Source organism: Furipterus horrens, unplaced genomic scaffold (genome assembly GCF_987537825.1).
Source record: "Furipterus horrens unplaced genomic scaffold, mFurHor1.1.pri manual_scaffold_16, whole genome shotgun sequence".
NCBI lineage: Eukaryota > Metazoa > Chordata > Mammalia > Chiroptera > Furipteridae > Furipterus > Furipterus horrens.
The window spans coordinates 10,492,445-10,510,260 of record NW_028327186.1 but is presented as its reverse complement, the minus strand read 5'-3'; the positions used below and the strand labels follow the sequence as shown (position 1 = coordinate 10,510,260).

Sequence of the window (17,816 nt, the reverse complement as noted above, 5' to 3'; positions counted from 1 at the left end):
CAGATGAAGACGAAAACAGTTTTGTGGGGAAGGCTCCTTGGCATTATCTAACAGTTTTAAAACGTAGATACCATTTTGCCCATCAAGTCACGGTCCCAAGTGGTAAGTTCCTCCTCTACACATGTATCCACACATGTACATGAGACATTCTGTATAAGGACATTTATTGCAGCCCTGTTTGCAGCGGTGGGAAAAAATGGCGACAACCTCAAAGGCCTTCACTAGAGAACTAGTTAAACGACTGACACTAGGAAGCACTTACTACATGGCCATTAAGAGCGAGGAGGACTTGCGATCTCTAAGGTGCATTGTGAGGGGAAGAGCGCAGGTAGGTAGAGCACCCCACAGCTGTGAACCATGTGGGACGTACAGACACGTGTGCTTGCACCCACAGACTGTGCAGGGGAACCCGGACCTCAAGTGGGGGAGACACGCACCCTCTTGCAGCGTTTGAATTTTATATTGTATATATGCCTTTCTTAGATTGACCGAGTACTAACACCTTCAGAAATAAGAGCTTGCGATGCTCTAAATAGTAGAGACTTCCTACAGTGAAGGGTCACTGCTGGCGTCCCGCTACAAGAGGGGGGCCAGCATGACTAGGCCCCCAAAAGACGCTCAAAGATGACGTGCGCCGAGGCGCAGGGTGCCCAGGGGACTACTTTGAAGAAGTAAGCGCTCTCGTGGACATGTGGGTTCCGTTCACTTGCAGGCGACACGGCCCGGCTCCCGATGGCAGGGCGCTGCGCTCAGCTCTTCTTGCGCAGCTGGCTGAACTGCGCGCGGCCCAGGATGGGCTCCATGACGCTGGGCCGGAAGAAGCTGTCGCTGACCCTGCGCGCCGGCTTCTCGCGGGGCGCGGCCAGGAAAGCGGGGCGCGACGCGGCGGACGGGTCCGCTCGGTCCTCCAGGCCAGGGCTCCTGGAGCTGCGCAGGCTGCCTCGGGGCTGCGCCGGGCGCGCCGTGGGCTCAGGGCCGGCTGGGGGCGCCCCAGACGCCCGGCGCTCGGTCTCATCCGGCGGGTTGTCGATGTCCCGGAACTCGCTCTCGGGCTCCATCAGTGACAACCTGGGGAGCTGAGCCCGGGCAGCCCCATCAGGGCCCGGTTTGGTCTCCCCTTGCGCCTCCCACCCACCACCTCAGAGTTCCCGCCTCCCAGGAGCAGCCATCGGGACAGGCTGGGTAGTGGGGCCGGCGCTTCTGGTGCGGCGGACGTCCTGCCTGCTCTGCCTGTGTCCACCGCCGAGACCCCCAAGGCAAGGCAAGCCCTCTGACAAAGTTGCTGGACCCTGGGGTCTTTCAGTGGGAGGTCAGTGGCTTCCCTGACCCACCCTGGGGCCTGAGTGGTGGGCCCCCCGCCCCCTCAGGGTATCCCTGCCTCATTCTGTTCTGGGCCCAGGGTAGACCAGCTGGCTGCCACGAAGCCTGGCACACCTCTTGGTGAGAGTGACTGAGTGACTGACTCACCCCCCACTCCCACTCGGCACCAGCTCTAAGGGGGCCTCCTGCCCTGACCAGCCCTCCTACAGCCTGCACAGCCTGCAGTTCGCTCAAGGAAGGGGCTCAAGGCTGGTAGTGGGGTTCCTTTGGGCCTTTCCTGTTGATGACCGGTGGCAGAATCAGACAGGGCAGCTGCTGCCCTGGAACACAGCCCACCGCCCAGGACCCTGGCAGCCTCCCTCCAGCCCCTTGGCAGGGAAGCAGCATGCAAACCTGCCAGCTCCTGCAGGTGGGAGCTGAGGGGTGAGGGCCAGGCCACTGGGGCCCTCACTGCTGGGGAGGAGGCACGTGGGGAGAGGTCTCAGGCCAGGCCAAGAGGTCCCAATATTCCTGGGACTGGGAAGGGCCTGTCTCACAGTATGTCAGCATGTTCCCAGGCACTGAGGGTCTCAGGGGGATCACCCAAATCTGGGGACAAGGGCAGCTGCAGCCCCTCGGGGTTAGCGGGATGCGACTCACCGGCACGTAGTGCACCACCGTGTCCACGACGTTGTCCGTAACCCCCTTCAGGGCATCTGACAGGGACATGGCCCTCCCCTTGGTCGAGGAGGTGGCGGCGGCCGGGGTGAGGCCCAGCACCCTCCCCGCTGTGCCCAGCATGACCGAAGGCGCCCACGCCACAGCTGAGACAGTGCCCCGGAGCGCCTTGTGCAGGGCCTGCGCCACGCTGCCCAGGAGGCCCTGCGGCCGTGGCGGGGCTGTTACCTGGGGACCAGAGCAGCGTCAGTCCCTCCTGCAGCAACGCCCCGACCCTTCCCCTCCACATCACCCCCTGAGCTAGAGGGGAAAGAATGTGGACACCGGACTCTGCCACTAGCTGTATGACCTTGAGCAGGTCACCTACCCTCTCTGAACCTTCCCTTGTTTGCAAGTGCAGACAAGTCTCTGCCCGGCCTACCTCAGGGACTGCTGCAAGGGCCATGGAGGCCTCTGCCGGCTGTGCCGCGTCTCTGGGCCTCTGCTCCTCACCCCTCCAAGGCTGTGGGACCTCGGGGCCCCCACACCCCCACTTGGCTCCGCTCTCACCTCCCTGAGCTTCTCCTCGACCTCTTCCTCCTCCTCCTCCTCCTCTTTGCTCTCCTCCCCCTCGGTGTCCGTCTGGTCCTCGTGGTCCTCATCCTGGGCGGCGGTGAGGCTGTGCAGCCAGGGCACCCGCACCTCGCTCCGCCGCCGGGACACCACCTGCATGGCTGCAGATGCGCCCCACTGGGCCAGGCTGCTCTGAGGGGGCAAAGGTGGGGTCACTGGCTTTAGCCCCAGCAGCTAAAGTCCCTCACCCCCAGGGCAGAGTGGGGCAGGCCAGGGCCAGGGCCCAGCCCCAGGAGACTGTTCTTAAAACTTTTCATTGAATGGCAAGTGCCGGAAAGGGCACACCTCCTTAGTGGGCAGCACCGTGAACCTGTGCAACCAGCACAGGCCAAGACGGAGACCATGGCAACCACCCAGGGGACTCCCTGTGCCCCCTGAGGGTGACCACACTCTGACCTCTCTCCCTGGTTTTGCTATTTCTGAACTTCATCTAAACGGACTGCGACCCAGAGACTATTTTCGTGAATAGCCCCTTCTGTTCAGCATTATGTGGAGAGGCCCACCCGTGCTTTGCAGGCTGAAGTAGCCCTGCACCCTCCTTACTGCGCTGCAGAAATAGACCCCATCTGCCCACGACGCTGGCGGTGGGTGTGAGTTGTTCTTAGCTCACGGCTAAGAGTGGGGCTGAGAGGAACACTTCCGACCATTGTCTGGGGGCAGGGGATGTGTGTTTGACTTGAGCAGGGGTCCCTGCAGGTCTTTAGAGTAAAACAATCAGATGGGCCAGTGTCCCAGGGGAAAGCAGCCGCCGCTGCTCAGGGGCCCCAGGCAGGGGACACAGGTAACTACCACTCCTGCTTTCCCCTGGAGCCGCAGAAGCCAGCGCACAGCAGGTTCCCAGCAGCCATTTGCTTGAATGAACAGGCCAGGCCAATGCTGCTTTTGAAAGGATCACCCACATGTCTGGTCTCCTTTATGATTGAATACTGTGTTTACTTCCTTTTTGGCCTCTCGGTTGCTGAGAAATGGGGAGGGGAGAACTTAATTCTCCCTGGGCCTAGGAAGGGCAGCTCTACGCTAAGTGCAGTGGATTGCACGTTAGAAACCTCCAGCAGGGAAATCAGAGACCTGGGGGCAGTTGGGAACACCGCCCAGCATGGCTCTCTCCTCAGGAGGACAGGTTTGAGCCTTGCTTATTACAGGCGTGTGGACAGCATGTGGGGGCCTGTGCTCCCCTACCGCAGAAGGGCCCGGAGCGAGAGGCCCAGCTGGGGAATGAAGAGGGATGGGGCCCGTGGGCGAGCAGGAGACAGAAATGGGCAAGGCAGGCCGCCCTCAGCTGGCTGCTGGCCCTTCTCTCCCCCACAGCCTTGAGCACTGACCCTCAGCGCCTCGGTCCTTAGACCTGAAGTCCCCGCCCAGACCGGGGCCTGTCAGAGCTCAGGGCAGACACTCACCAGAGGTGACACACCGGGGACCCACATGGCCAGGGCGTGGCCCTGCTTCAGCACCTGGACTGTGGTCTGCAAGGTGTGTTGAGAGAGGGTGTTGGCCAGAGCCCCAACCCTGCTCATGAGGCTTGGCTTGGTCTGGGGAGGCTTTGGGGCGCGCTGGCGTCCTGGAGCGGGGGCTGGGTTGCAGTGCGGGGGGAGAGAAGGGAGAGGGGCTGAGTGAGGAAGGGGGAGCCTGGAAGCCCACCAGGCCTCCCTGCTCCAGAGCAGGGGCTGCGGGAGCCTGTGCTGACCTCGGTGTCGCCAGGCACCGGGGCCCTCACACCCCAGGGTGGGTCTGCCAGCCCCTCCTGGCACACGTACCTGACTCCTCCTTGGCTGGAGGAGGGAGGAGGCACTCAACCACCTTCTCCACACCACTTAGCGCCAGGTCGGCCCCTCCGGAGGCCAGACGGCCGGCGCGGGTCTGGGCAGCATACTCCGCGGTGCCTTTGGCCACCCCCCAGGCGAGCTCACAGCTGGCCAGAGCTGCCCCCAGGACCTTGTCCGAGGTGCTGGCCACGGGCACACTGATGCTGTTCCGGGCGTTGCGGAGGTGGGTGGAGATGGTGTCCTTCAGCTCAGACGCGATCTGGGAGGAGTGGAGAGGAGGGTCAGGCATGTTTAAAGGCCCAGGGGACCGGCACCAGTATTTGGGCCCCTGGATTGAGCAGGGTTTAAGGGAAGAAGAGCTCTAACCGTCCCTGTGATGACCATATGGTCACCTGGCTTCTTTGCACCCCATTTCTACCTATTGAGACCCCACCATCCTGTAAGGACCCCCAGGGCCACGTCCGTGATGCTGTCTGGCCTGACACCCTTGAGCACACAGGTGTCGGTCCTCTGAAATTCCTCTCCTGCCTCCTCCAACGTCCCCCTGGGGCTCTGCTCACAGCCCGTCTGCGTCTCCAGTGGTTTACAGGCGGCTGGTTTTCCTACAAGTTCGGCACTAAGAGAATTTGTCTTTCTCTCCTATTAGCCCCGGGTCTCCTTTGAGACGAAGACGTTGCCCTTCCCCTGGGAACAAAGGGGAATGAACAGCACAGGCCTTAATGCGGCCTCCACCTAAGGCTGTGTGGCTGGGGGAAAGTCGCGAGTCTTCACATCTGTAAAATGGGGATGGCCACCCCATCGCCCAGGGCTGGCAGGAGGGCGCCGGGAGACGGCCCTAGGAACCGTGCGCCCCAGCTGTGCCCCAGGGCGGGGCTCAGCAACTGCGGTGTGAGGTGGGCGAGGTCAGAGACTGGCGTGGTCGTGCCCATGGCAGGCCCGCAGGGGACATGTACCCAGGTGACGAGTCTCTTCAGCCCCGTGATCCAAAGCGTCAGATCATGAGAACATGGGACTGCAAGCCTGGGGTCTGTGAGTGTGACCGTGACCTTAGGTGGCTCTAGTCACCGCTTGGTCCAGTGCAGGCCCACAGGGTGCCTCAGGAAGGGGAGTGCCAGGATCAGGGGGACCCATCCTTGTTCCTGCTGGTGCCAGGAAGCTGGCCTCCACGTGGCTCCCGGGGAGAGGAGGAAGCATGCCAGTGGCCTTCGGGGCAGGTAGCTGCCACCAGCCTCGGAGGGCGTGGGCCACCGAAACAAGAGGCTCCCGGTCAGGGAATCAGCAGCTTGGCAGTGAGGGGCACGCGGAGGAGAAGGAAGGGCTCACCTTCTGGGGAGGGTACTGCAGGGCCGGGATCTTCTCCTCCAGGTGGTCCAAGCCTCGGCAGGCCAGCTCATTGGCGGCTGTGACTGGGTGCAAAGGGCCGTGCTGGGGTGAGCCCTCCCCGCACTGGGGCGCCTAGCAGCGGCCTCTGTGCCAGGGCGGGCACCTGGCGCCCTCAAACTCTCAGCCCTGCTCTCGGCCCGGGTCTCCCTTACACCTGGCCTTCCTGGCGGCTGCCTGGGCTCCTCAGAGCCCGGGAGTCCTCCCATCAGGATGGAGAGAAGTCCAAGGCTTCTCGGTACTGCTGGAATTTCCCGGGGCCCCAGCAAGTGCCGGGCCTCGGAGACCACATTTTCCAATGGGGGCAGAACAATCTGAACAGGGCCGGGCTGGAGGGCCCTGGCTGGTGGCTCTCTGCTGCCCCTGCCTGTCACGAGCTGGTCTGTCAGCTGCTGGGCCCAGCAGCCTGCCCTGGCCCTACACACCCCCAAGTCCTGCGGCCCACCGCCGCTGCCAACTCTGCTAGTTCCCGCTGCTGGACTGGCAGCCGAGGTGGGCGTCGGGCCTGTCATGGGCCCCGCTGTCCCCACCACCCACACAGCTCTGCCTGTCCCTCCTGCCTATTCTTTGGCCTATGACTGCTATCCTAGGAAGATACCAGGGAGGCACATATAGATGAGATAAATCTGTATTGTTATCTACAGCTGTACAGCCATACCCTCTGCATCTGTAGCTGAGAGGATGACGTAATGCGCCAGACAGACACAGGAGCGGACAGACAAGCGAGCTATCACATAGCCGGACAGAGTGACAGGCAGACACACAGACTGGCAGGTGGCCCCACGGGGCCACGAGGACTCACACTGGGTGGACAGCCTGCGGACCACCGGCTCCATGCCCCAGGCGGCCAGGCTGCTGGCGCCCTGCACGCCCTTCTCGTAGGCACTGCACACGGAGGCCACCAGCGGGTGGGCCTCCTTGGTGCTGCTGTAGGTCTTCTGGACGCACTCGCAGGCGCCGCTCACCGCGGGCAGCTGCAGGACCCGCTGCAGCACGCTCTCCTGCTCCTGGCAGAGGGGAGGGTGTTCAAGCTGCCCGCCTTATTCTCCCGCCTCCCTCCTGGGGGGCAGCCCCAGGGCCACAGACCCCCCAGTGAGGTCAGCCTGGGCCCAAGAGACCCAGGAGGAACCCAGGCCACAGAGGTCTCTGGAGGCCCCGCAGGGGAAACAGGAGCCAGCCTGCCGGCACTCCCAGCCCTACAGACATCGCCGCCCTGCAGAGCCTCCCAGCCCACCCGCCACACCTACGGGCAGTGCACCTGTCTAGTGTCTGTCCATCTTGGTTTGGGGGCTCCATCTACACACTTCTCTGGTCTTCCCGGGGCACGGCCAGTCTGCCTGTGCATGCTGGTCCCACGGCCTGGGTCCCTCCTGGGGGCTCCCTGACTCTCCTCCGTCACATCAGAAGCCTCCCTTCCCTGGCTGTCTCCACATTCGTCACAGGAGGCTGTGACCATGTGTGGACCTGTCCCCTCTGTTTCCAGGGCCTGCCTGACGCCCACACAGCCGTGTCAGGTGAACACACCAATCACAGCCAGGGCTGCACCTCGCACGTGTAAGCTTCGATCTGCCCAGCTGCACAGGGTCATGCCCCAGCCGTTTGGGGCGCTGACGGGGCGCTTGGCCCTTCAGGCCTCTCTGTGAGTTCTACAGTTAAAACACAAAACCTCAACAGCGACCCCTGGTGCAAAGGTGAGTCCACACTGACCCGAGACAAGGCGAGTACTGGGTGGGTTCATGACTTTTTAGCTGCACTACCTGAGCTGTGCCTTAACCAGAGGGGCCTTGCCAGGAGCTTAGCAGGTACAGCCAATCGTGCCGTAGCATTCAAAGCCACAATGGAAGCCAGACTTGACACAACACAGTGGACCTGCTGTCCCCAGCCCCTCCCCCAACACAGCAGCACAGGCTGGGTGCTGAGTGACGCCGAGAGGGGCCACTGTCCCAGACTATACCGTGCACAGAGCCCTGGTTACGAGCACAGTGGCTCAGCTCTGAGGGGACATTCCGCCTGGGGGACAGAGTACAGGTTTCTGCCCCAGGTCCCCTCTCCTCTCCCCCCCAGCCAGTGTTCCTGTCCTTCTCCCCCAAAGTCCCTAGTTTTCAATAAGCATCTTTGCTTTCCCCAGACCCTCACAGTGCCCTGTACAATGTGGTGAGGGCAGGAAGAATAAAGACATAATGCTCAGTGAACTTCAGTATCACCTACAAATCTATTGCTCCAAGGCCCTGGAGCCCCCACTCCCAGCTTTGTCCCGCCCCCTTGTCCACCCCCAGCCGCCAGAAGCCCAGGTCACTTACAGGGTGGTCTCCGTCCAGCAAGGTCGGACCCTTGTTGACTGCCATCGTAGCTTGTCACGCTGCAAAGCAAGGGGCCCAGGCCCATCAGCGAGCCCTCAGCACCAGACCCACGGGGCGGCCCCACCCCTCCTGGCCTCCAGCTGGGCCCAGGTGGCCTGGGAGCTCGAGGGCCCAGGTGGCCTGGGAGCTCGTGGGCCCAGAACAGAAGGCATCAGGTAGGAGGGGAGACCACATACAAGCAGCCATGCCTCGGAGCCCCACAGGGTGAGGAGCCCCAGCTTGCTCGCCAGGACCAGTGTTTCTTACAAGGGGCCAGGCTGAGCAGTGAAGGGCGAAGGCAGCTGGAAGAGCGAGGAGGTTTTAGGTAAAGCTTAGGGGTTCTCAGGCACGGGGCCGAAACAGATGAGAACAGGTTTCAGGTTTAGTCTTTTCCTTCCTTTTAATGAAAAGGTTCTGCATTAAACCCTCTCTCTCTCTCTCTCTCTCTTTTTTTTTTTTTTTTTTTTTGAGGAGAGAAACATCAATGTGTGGCTGCCTCTCACATGCCCCCAACCTGGCCTGCAACCCAGGCCTGTGCCCCGACTGGGAATTGAACTGGTGACCCTTTGGTTCTCAGGCTGGCACTCAATCCACTGAGCCACACCAGCCAGAGATAAATCCTCTCTTTTTAAGCAAGTATCTCTGCCAGTCCTCCCCTCTATGCTCACCTGGGCCAGAATGTAGCCACTGTTTAAACCTGCTGTGCTGGCTGCTTTGTGGAAAATCTAACGGCCCCAGACCACCAACTCCAGGCTCTTGCTTATTCCCCATGCAGGGCTCTTCGCCCTCCGTAAAACTCCCAGGAGACCCTGATCCTCAACTCCTTTCCTTTAGCTCTCAGAGACCAACCAGGTGAGACAGGCAAGGTGGGCATCCTGGGACCCCACACTCACCCTCGCTGCTGCCGCCTCAGTCCCGAGCCCAGGCTGCAGTGTCTCCTCCAGCAGAAACAATTCCAGCCGCTCCGAGGGGTCTTGGGCAATGGTCCTAACACCGCCCAGTGAGAGGCGGGCAGAGGAGAAGACAGGTCCTGGTCAGTGCTGGTCAGGGTTATTTGACCCGGGATCCCCAGGGCATAGCCGAGCTTCTGTAAGATGTAGCCAACTAGGAGGGAGGTAGCTCCCCGAGCGGAAGGAGCTCCAAGGAGTTCCAGGCTCAGAGCCATGAGCTCTCGGCTCTGTAACATGTTCCCGGCCCCCTATTCTCAAGACCCGTTTTCCAGAAACAAGGTGTTGGGATACACGTCTTTAAACTCTAAGCTCTGAAGCCCAGAGGGTCCTGCGGGACCACTTCCCACCCCATCCTTCATTCCGTACCATCGGGAGTGAATTCTGGACAGTGAGGTTTAAACGCCCCTGGTTATGAACAGAGACTGCTCTCGGGGGGAAGAACCAGAGCTGGGGTTGGCTCCACGGCAGCCCAGCCTGTGAGGGAGCCATCAGCCTGTGTAAATCCCTAGATCGCAGGGTGTAGTGAACCCCACCTGGTCTAACATGCCAGCGCAACACGCAGCTGGAGGGCCAACTGGCTGCTGTCAAATATGGAAAAGTGAGTACTGACCAGGATTCTGTTACCGACCAGCCATCAGCAGCGGCCGCCTCGCACCCCTTCCTTGGCAATGGGTCCGGCTGAGGCCGAGGTCTAGCTCCTGGCTTCAAATGCTGCTGGACTATGGGGTATTGAGACTGTCTGAGAAGGGCCTCTGAATTAAAATGGGCAGCAGTAGAACCAAACTCCCTTCCCTGCGGTTGGTACCACAGTACCTAGCGCTGACTCGGAGTTGTGTGCTGTGAGCCGCGGAGAAACAGGCAGAGAGCGGGGAAGACAGTTTTATGACAGATCCCCAGTAATCAATTCTGTATCTGTGATCCAAGAAAGCAGGAAATGAGAAGTCAGGAGAGGGAGGGAGTCCAGGAGGGAGCCTCCAAAGGAAGTATAATAATACCCACTCCGTTTAATACTGACGGCTCCAGCCAGACTTCCAAAACGAGACAGCGGTGGAGAGGAAGGGAAGGAGCTACAGAAGAGCCCTCTGCCCCTGCCCCCAGGCTCAGGACAAATGGCCAGCGAGGCCGTGTCTCGAGAGCAAACCTGGGCCAGAGGGCAGCCGTCCGCCTCTGGAGACGTGGCAGTGGGCCAGGGGGACACTGGGCTCTGTGCCTGAGCCTGTCCTCGGCCAGTCCCAAACGGGGGTGAGAGGGGAGCGTGGGGAAAGGGCCCACGGGTCCCTCGGGGAGAGCCGGGTCCCTGGCAGCCGCCTCAGGGACGCGGTGAGCTTCCTCCCCGCCCCAGCCCCGTGCGCCCGCCCCCGCCCCACCCCCGCCCCCGCACGGGCACAGTGGGTCCCGAAGCCAAGCACGGCTCTCAAACGGTCATTGCCGAAGGGCAAGCTCTCAGGCAACAAGTTCAGCTGTGAACGCGCTGGTTTGAACATGGTTAGGAGCATCCCCAGTTTTTAAACAGCGCGTGAATGTGGCGGCTCGGAGGTGGGGTGGTAATTACAAAGGAGAAAGATGCACAGGGAGGGGGTCCCAGGGCACACAAATTCTAGGTCTTCCCAGATTCTACAAGAGGCGCATTCCCCACCGCTCGCCCCAACCCGGAGAGGATGACGGGGCCGCCACGGGCACCACTGTAACAGGCCTCCGCGCGGGGCCCGAAGCCCACGGACCGGCTGGTGCGGGGCCCTCCCCTGGGCAGCGGCCTCCACGGGTCTACATCTGAACCCTTCCTCTTCCCCCTCCTCTTCCTCAGCGTGGGTCTTCCAGGCTCACGTGCCCACTGTGCGGACCCTGCTTAGCGCGCCTCTGGACCACCCTCGTTTACCTCTTCTCCGTTCCCAGACACATTCCCAGACACGTGGGTCCGTTTTGTCTAGACATTTAATTAGACGTCATTGATCTGTTACAGGAGAGGATCTGGACAAAGGAAAAGTTGTTCAAACTTATTTGCCCTGATCTAGCAGCTTTCATTTCTCTTCAAATTCCCCAAATGGTCCTTCTCAAATCCCGTATCTTGACTGATCACTTTAAAATTCAAGAGCCAAGGACCTGAGCTACTTTTTAAAAAGCTCGGTTACATTCATGGGGAATTTATTTAGTGTGTGCTTTTTTCTCACTTCCGCTCAAACCAGACGGCTTTTCTGCCTCCAGCTTCTCTCCCACCCTCCCTCCCCTCCAATTAAAGGATCTGCAATCACCACTAAGAATCCAGCACCAAGGTAGCCTTGACTAGATATTCAAATGTCCCCTTTGCAGCCCCTCTGGCTCCCCGCCCCCTCAGGAAGTCTGACATCCTAGGGAGCTGCCACCCTCCCACATTCAGGGTATTCGGGAACCCTAACTGCCAGAATTTTGATGAAAATTAACACGGGCATGCCCACATTGTCACATGGCTGTCAGTAAAACAATCTAGCTAATACGTCTAAATACAGTTTTAATTTCTGTAGGAAACAGAAACCCCTGACCAACGCAGGTTCTCACAGAGGCTTCTGCAGGGGCTCCGGCTCCCAGGCCGACAGGAAGGCAGGGAAATGTCGCAAAAGGAACACTGGGCCCAGAATCAGGGGAATGAGGTCCTGGCCTCAAGTGTTTTTGAACCTCGGTTTCCTCACCTGCCACAGGCTTCCTACAGGCACCGTTGTGACCTCCCGTGTTATTTTTACCCCTCCCTCCGCGTCCTGGCAGTGGCTTCTATGGGGGACAGGGCTGCTACTGGGACTGAGGGCTGAGGCAGACCTGCTGCAGCGCTGCAAACGCAGGGAGCCACACAGCTCAAAGGTCACTGTACATTAATTAGTGTGCACTTGTCAGTTTGGGCCCTTCTGAATATTTTTCTTTCCATTTTTATTCACTCAGCAAACACTAAGCTCCTACTACAATATGCACATAAGAGAGGCTCCATGAATGAATGTTAGATGAAGGGAAATACTCAGAAATTCAGAAGTCACCCAGTCCTCCAGAAAGCACGGGTTACCCTCCCTGCCCCCCACTCCACTCCTGGCCCGACCTCTGCTCACAGACTAACTGCATTCGTGACCAAGTCCGGAAGCCCAGTGTGATGTGGGATGCACCTATGCAAACGCCCGCTCCTCTATGTGGTGCGCGTCTTCGGCCTGAGCCCGCTCAGGGGGTCCTCAGCTTCCAGCGTGGCCAGGCCACGGTGATGATGCCTGCTATGGAGGACACCAGTCCCCCCAGGCCAATGACGCCAGGGTTGGACTTATAGATGCCCAGCTGGTCCAGGGGGTTCAGGATGTCACAGACGTTCTTCACCGTGTCCAGGAGCAAGGGCGGGTGCTTCCGCAGAGAGCGGAATAAGAGCAGGAGGAAGGACTGGAGCCACTCTGTCTCCTCATCAGCCACGCTGTACCCCAGAGGATCCTGGGAAGTCGGCCTCCTGCTCTCCGCCCTGTCCTGGGCCACCTGCTCCATCCGCAAGGAGATTTCATAGAGGTCCCTGAGCAGGCTCAGCAGGAGGGAATAGCAGTAATGGCGTGCGGCCCACACGCGCCACTTCTCTTTGCTGACGCCGGGGGTGAGCCCCACGTCCCTCGCCCAGAGCACAGTGTCACAGATGAAATAGAGCACCCGGTTCAGGTTGGCAAGCGTCAGGCACAGGCGGGGCACCAGGTCCGTGGCGTGCATGCTCTGCTGGGTGGCCTGCACGGCGTGCACCACATTGCCTAGTCTGAACCCTGCAAGAGGAAGCCACAGCAGTGAGCGGTCCCTGAACCAGTTTTCCTGCCGCAGGGGCGCGCAGTCCCTGGACCCAGCTGAGGGGCCAGCACTGGTCTGTAACGACGGACCGTCGCTGGAGGCCCCGTCCGTGCTCAGAAAAGGCGTGAGACTTGACTACGGTTACAGACCCTTAAACAACCCTGGAAGGCACAGTGAAGACTGAATGTTCACACTGCCCATGACATGCCCAGCAACGTCCGCCTCGAGTGTGCGCCGTCACGCTGGCCCCCTGCCAGCGCACGCGCCTTTAGAAGAGGCACTGTGATGACAAACGTGACGTTCTTGTGGAGAGTCTGATGCCTGACATTCTATTTATTGTACTTTCCACGCAAAAGATTGCTTTAAAAACAAAACAAAACACATCATCAACTTGCCATTTCCCTGGTCCAAACCCCCTTGGACCCCCTCCTGTCAGGAAGACAAACAAGTAGAGATGGCAGGACGTAGGGACAGCACAGCTGGTAACATTGTCACGTGTAATGCCTCGCTGAATTACAGCAACCACTGCACTCGTGTCCTTATCTGCACATGGAATTCAATTACTCAGGCATGTATCCATCAGATATTTAGGCACCAACCAAATGCTCAGAATGACATATAGCCCTAAACGTTACAGAGGACACAAAAGCACTTTTTGCAAAGGACTAACGCCTTAGACTCAGCAAATGCTCTGAAGCAGCTACCCTCAGGAAACTTACAATCTCAGAATAATGTTTAGAATTATTTTTACCAAAAATAACACAAAACAAAATATGTAATGAATAATACTGGGTTCCAGTTCTGGCTCTTATGCTAGCTGATTGAGTGACCTTGGCTAAGATCTTTCTGGACTCCAGAGATTGGTGATCACTGAAGGACCCCGAGCGCCACCATTGTAAAGAAATCCGAGTATGTCTATTCTTGGTCTTCAAAGCCATCCAGAAAAGTCACCCTGCCCTTCCCATCCCGCCTGACAACTCAAGTCTTCTCTTGTCAAACCAGTTTTCTCACTGATCCTCCAATACGAATGTTTGCTCATTTCTGAGCCTGCACTAGAGGAAACTGCCCTTCCCGAACGCTCTCCTTCCGCCTCTCGCTAGCCACGCCTCAAGTTTCAGCTCCTCCAAAACACCTTTTTTCCCTCTACCAATGTATCTGGCCCTATATCCACTATCATTATTGATACCATGTGACCTTATTCTCCCAGGAAGCTCAGGACTATGGCTATATGAAGTAGGTGCTCAGAAATAATTGCTCAACACCTGATTTCTACGTTCCACCTGACGCCTCCGCTCACCTGCTGCAGCAACATCTGGCTCTCCTCACGCATCTACAGGAGTCAGACCCACGACCTACCAGCAGCTCGGGATTTCTCAGAACACTTTATCAGTCAGGTGAACTAGCCCGAAGCCATGCCCCAAATGTTCTGAGAAAATGTACCTGTCCCTTTCCTCCAGCAACCCCTCAGCAGAAGAAAGGGAAAGGCAGGGTCCAGGATACGCTGTTCTGCTCTTCTAGAGAATACAAGGGGCCCCCCGGAGCCAGGAGCTTGTGCCAGGGATTGCCAAAGCACTCTGCACCTCAAAGAACTAAAGGCGAACTGAAGTGAGGCAGGTCCCACGGTTATGATTAACCAGAAGCCAGGCTGCAGCGCAGGTGAACATAGCGGGGTGTTTGTGAACGCTCTGCAGTGGCACGTTGAACTCTTCCGGCCTCTCATTCCACACTGGCAGACTGAATGGTCAGCTCTGCCAACACACCGACCGACTGGAAGACCAGGGAGTACTTTGTGAATTACAGAGTCTGAGGACCTGAACCAGGAGCCACTGTCCCTGGAAAGACAGGGTACTTACATTTACGGCCAGTGCTCACACTAGACTCCAGTTTCTTGAGCTTCATTACCACCTTCTCCTTGTCGGGTTTAGACTCTAACAAATATCTAAGCAACATGCATGTGTACTGAGTGGCTCTGAAATGGAAAAAAAAATAATGAGGAGAATGACTTACAAGCCAAATAAAACTGATTTGTGAAGTAAGGAAAGGAGAAACATGTCTTGCTGAAGGGAGAGTTTCCAAGACAATGTCTCAAGGCAGCAGCAGCTCTTACACGAGAAAAATTCTGCAACAGTCGCTCCACCGGGTCAAAGGGTAGAGCCCATGATGGAAACGCAGCACAAAGGCCTTCTGCTGGCCTGGAGAGGGGACGCAGTCACGGTGGTAAAGTGCACCCCCGTACCCACCCACCCCATGCTAAGATTCACAGTCCTCATGTTCTCAAGCGCAGAATGATTTTGCAGATTTCTAAAATGAACTTCTTTTTGCCACAGTTCACCAAGCGCTGATGGGACGGGAGACACCCTTGAACTAGAACCAAAGGAAAAGTTCACAGTTGGAACGCGGCTTCATTTTTCATAAGGACCAGATACACACCAATACATAACTAAGTTCAGACACTCGCCTTTCAAAATCTAAACTAGCACTTTATATAAAAGGCAGATAGACTCCTATTCAATCATACCGAATGTTCAAGAAAGTGGTTACTGTCATGACTATAAACAGCAATGCCTTAGTAACAGAAACATAACCAATGAGAACTTATATATCCCCAAACCAAGCACCTAAATGCATCTGTAGAGCAGGTGCCTGTCTCCCACTGTCCTGCGACTGCACTGGAATCCTTTTATACTATAAATATTACTCGCAGGGAGGAAGAAACTTTCCTCTGTCCTCAAGGTTCTTTTGGCTGGTCTAAGAAATCTACATGAGACAGATTAACAGGAGAAAATAACCAAATTTAACTGCGTATATTTGAATGGGAACTGAGCATCACCAGGACTAACACACTGGTCTGTTCGCATTAGCACTTGACACCCAGTAGAGGAAGAGCTGTTCAATCCAACTGTAACCTTTTTAAAAAAATTATTATTGAGCAAGAATCAACCAAAAAGAACATCATGAACTGATTACTACGGAAGCCACGGGGCCCAGGCTCATGCCGGGACAGCAACACAGCAGAAAGGAGAGGGTCCCGCTCCCCGCGTGCATGTCACGCGCTACGTGAAGCCACAGCCAGGGGACTGGTTCCCTGACCACCAAGGCCAACCCAGAGTTTGTTTTGTTATTTTCACCGAGGACGTGCTCACTGATTTTTGGAGAGAGGGAGAGAAACATCGATCGGTTGCCTCCGCAGGCGCCCAGACTGGGACGGAACCCGCGACCTTTCGGTTTCCCGGACGACTAACAGCCACACCGGCCAGGGCCCAGAGTTACTTAAAAAAAAAAAAAATCACTTGCTTGGAGCACGCTGGGCGGAAAAGCTAGTGTCCCCAGGTCCGCAGAAGGGGACTCCGACTGGCGTGACAGCAGCGGGATCAGGGCGGTGCGGGGCTCAAGGCCCAGCCCCACCGACTTCAGGGCGAGGGGGCGGGACCCAGAGCCCGCAGGGTCGGCGGAGGAGCAGTGCCGGGGCACCGCACTCACCTAAAGAGCCGGTCCCGGCCCTGGGTTTGGTTGGTGAAGCGGATGAAGGCCTCCATGGCGTCCGGCCTGCGGCCGAGCGACCCACTCGGGTCGATCGCGAGTCCTTAGGGGCGCCGCCAGGTCCCCGCGGGTGGGGCTGGGTCTCAGGGAGCGCGGGCTTGGCGCACCTCCCAGAGGAGGACTTTGCGAGCTTCCGGTCGGAGCCGGAAGTGGCGGTTACTAAGGCAACGCCACGCTGCAGGCCAGGTAAGCGAAACCTGAGTTCGGTTACGCGGAGGAGCCGCTTCCCTCCTGCCCTTGGACTCCCCCTATATCCAGGGCCTCCTAGAGGGGCTCTGGGGCGGGGGCCGTCTCCCCGTCTCAGGCGTTCCTGGGACTCCCCGCGCCTCCCCGCGGATCCCAGGTCCCCAAGAACCCCAGGTGGGATCCCGAGTGGCGATTCCCCAGAACTTCTGCTTGCGGACTGAAGGGCCTAATGATTTCCCAGGTCTGCGCCTCGGTTTTCCTTGAGCAACACCAGCTCTGGGTCTGGGGAAGCACATGGTTAAGAGCAAAGATAAACCAATCCCAGCATGAAAGCTGGGTAAAGTGGGAGAATTTCTTCTTAGGATTATGGAACATGGAATGAAGACTGATTGCTGCTTGAGGAACTCCTGAAACAGTTAACATGAACGAAGTGGGGGCAAAAGTAGATTACGATGACATTGCACGACACAACGTCCCACCTGTGGGGCGTGAAGACATGGAAGCCCATCCGTCCCACAATAGCAATTTTATAAAATGTACCCCCTATAATCACAAAGTAAGGTTGCAGCCTATTTTTGTAAATTTGAGTCCCTTGCTCAGGCCTGCCCCTAACACTCACAGGCCCAGGGGGTAGCAGTACGAACAGAGACCCACATATCATATATTTGTTTAAAAGTTTCAAGTCAAAGTAACACATTGTTAAATAAAATATGTTCTGCTCTCCTATGCTGACAAATATGCTTTCATATTTACTGACTTGCAGGCAGTAAATTTCAGGGGTACAGGTCCCCTGAATGTGGTCTAGACTCCAGAAGGAGGCATCTAGACTTCAGGGTGCTATAATCTCTCGGCCCCTAAAATTTACTCATCCTTTGCACAGGGAAGTGCCTGGAAGAGAGCCAGAAGTATTCTCCAAGTTCATGTCCCAGGGCAGGGCAGTGAATGCTGGTTCCGTGCCCACCACGGGGCTAAGCTCTGGGCCTTGGGTGTTAGCTTAATGGAGGGCACAAGCACATAGGAAAGCAGAACATCAATCAGACAGCAATCATTGGAAGTGCCTGAAATGCCTCTGGCTGGGGAAAAGTCATGTCTCACGACTCACTGGCTGGAGCACAGCCATCTGCAGAGAAGAAAGAGCCAGGAGAAGACACGAGTAGTGGCAGAGAGGGTGCACACACTCTGTCGAAAAGACAGCCTCTCCCTTACCAAGAGTTGAAAAGCGGCAACAAGGATGTGAGACTCCTTTGCTCCCATCCTAGCATACCTCATCTTGGGCTGGCCCGGAAGATGTGGATAGTCAA

General features: G+C 57.7%; 2 protein-coding genes across 2 annotated transcripts; both read right to left on the bottom strand.

Moving 5' to 3' along the window:
• Window positions 1-147: 147 nt before the first annotated feature.
• Window positions 148-9,890, bottom strand: PLIN1 (perilipin 1). Its single transcript, XM_090263778.1, has 10 exons — window positions 9,632-9,890; window positions 8,965-9,058; window positions 8,033-8,091; window positions 6,535-6,739; window positions 5,676-5,758; window positions 4,344-4,611; window positions 3,987-4,159; window positions 2,527-2,721; window positions 1,960-2,205; window positions 148-1,076 (listed from the first exon to the last, which is right to left on the bottom strand). Exons 3-10 carry the CDS (start codon window positions 8,075-8,077, stop codon window positions 750-752), a joined length of 1,542 nt encoding a protein of 513 aa, XP_090119904.1. The 5' UTR covers window positions 8,078-8,091; window positions 8,965-9,058; window positions 9,632-9,890; the 3' UTR covers window positions 148-749.
• A 1,999-nt stretch (window positions 9,891-11,889) lies between these two features.
• PEX11A (peroxisomal biogenesis factor 11 alpha) lies at window positions 11,890-16,479 on the bottom strand. Its single transcript, XM_090263775.1, has 3 exons — window positions 16,270-16,479; window positions 14,643-14,758; window positions 11,890-12,767 (listed from the first exon to the last, which is right to left on the bottom strand). The coding sequence occupies exons 1-3, from the start codon at window positions 16,323-16,325 to the stop codon at window positions 12,196-12,198; spliced, it is 744 nt and encodes a 247-aa protein (XP_090119901.1). The 5' UTR covers window positions 16,326-16,479; the 3' UTR covers window positions 11,890-12,195.
• Between the last annotated feature and the right edge of the window lie 1,337 nt (window positions 16,480-17,816).

Excerpts from the sequence above, each read along its gene's own strand:
- PLIN1 (XM_090263778.1), bottom strand. The coding sequence starts at position 8,077 with ATGGCAGTCAACAAGGGTCCGACCTTGCTGGACGGAGACCACCCT. Across the intron at positions 2,722-3,986 it reads TCCCCGGTGTGTCACCTCTG|AGCAGCCTGGCCCAGTGGGG; the intron begins GTGAGTGTCTGC and ends TTGCCCCCTCAG. Across the intron at positions 1,077-1,959 it reads CGGTGGTGCACTACGTGCCG|CTCCCCAGGTTGTCACTGAT; the intron begins GTGAGTCGCATC and ends GCCCGGGCTCAG.
- PEX11A (XM_090263775.1), bottom strand. The coding sequence starts at position 16,325 with ATGGAGGCCTTCATCCGCTTCACCAACCAAACCCAGGGCCGGGACCGG. Across the intron at positions 14,759-16,269 it reads GGCCGGGACCGGCTCTTTAG|AGCCACTCAGTACACATGCA; the intron begins GTGAGTGCGGTG and ends TTTCCATTTCAG. Across the intron at positions 12,768-14,642 it reads TGTGAGCACTGGCCGTAAAT|GGTTCAGACTAGGCAATGTG; the intron begins GTAAGTACCCTG and ends TTCCTCTTGCAG.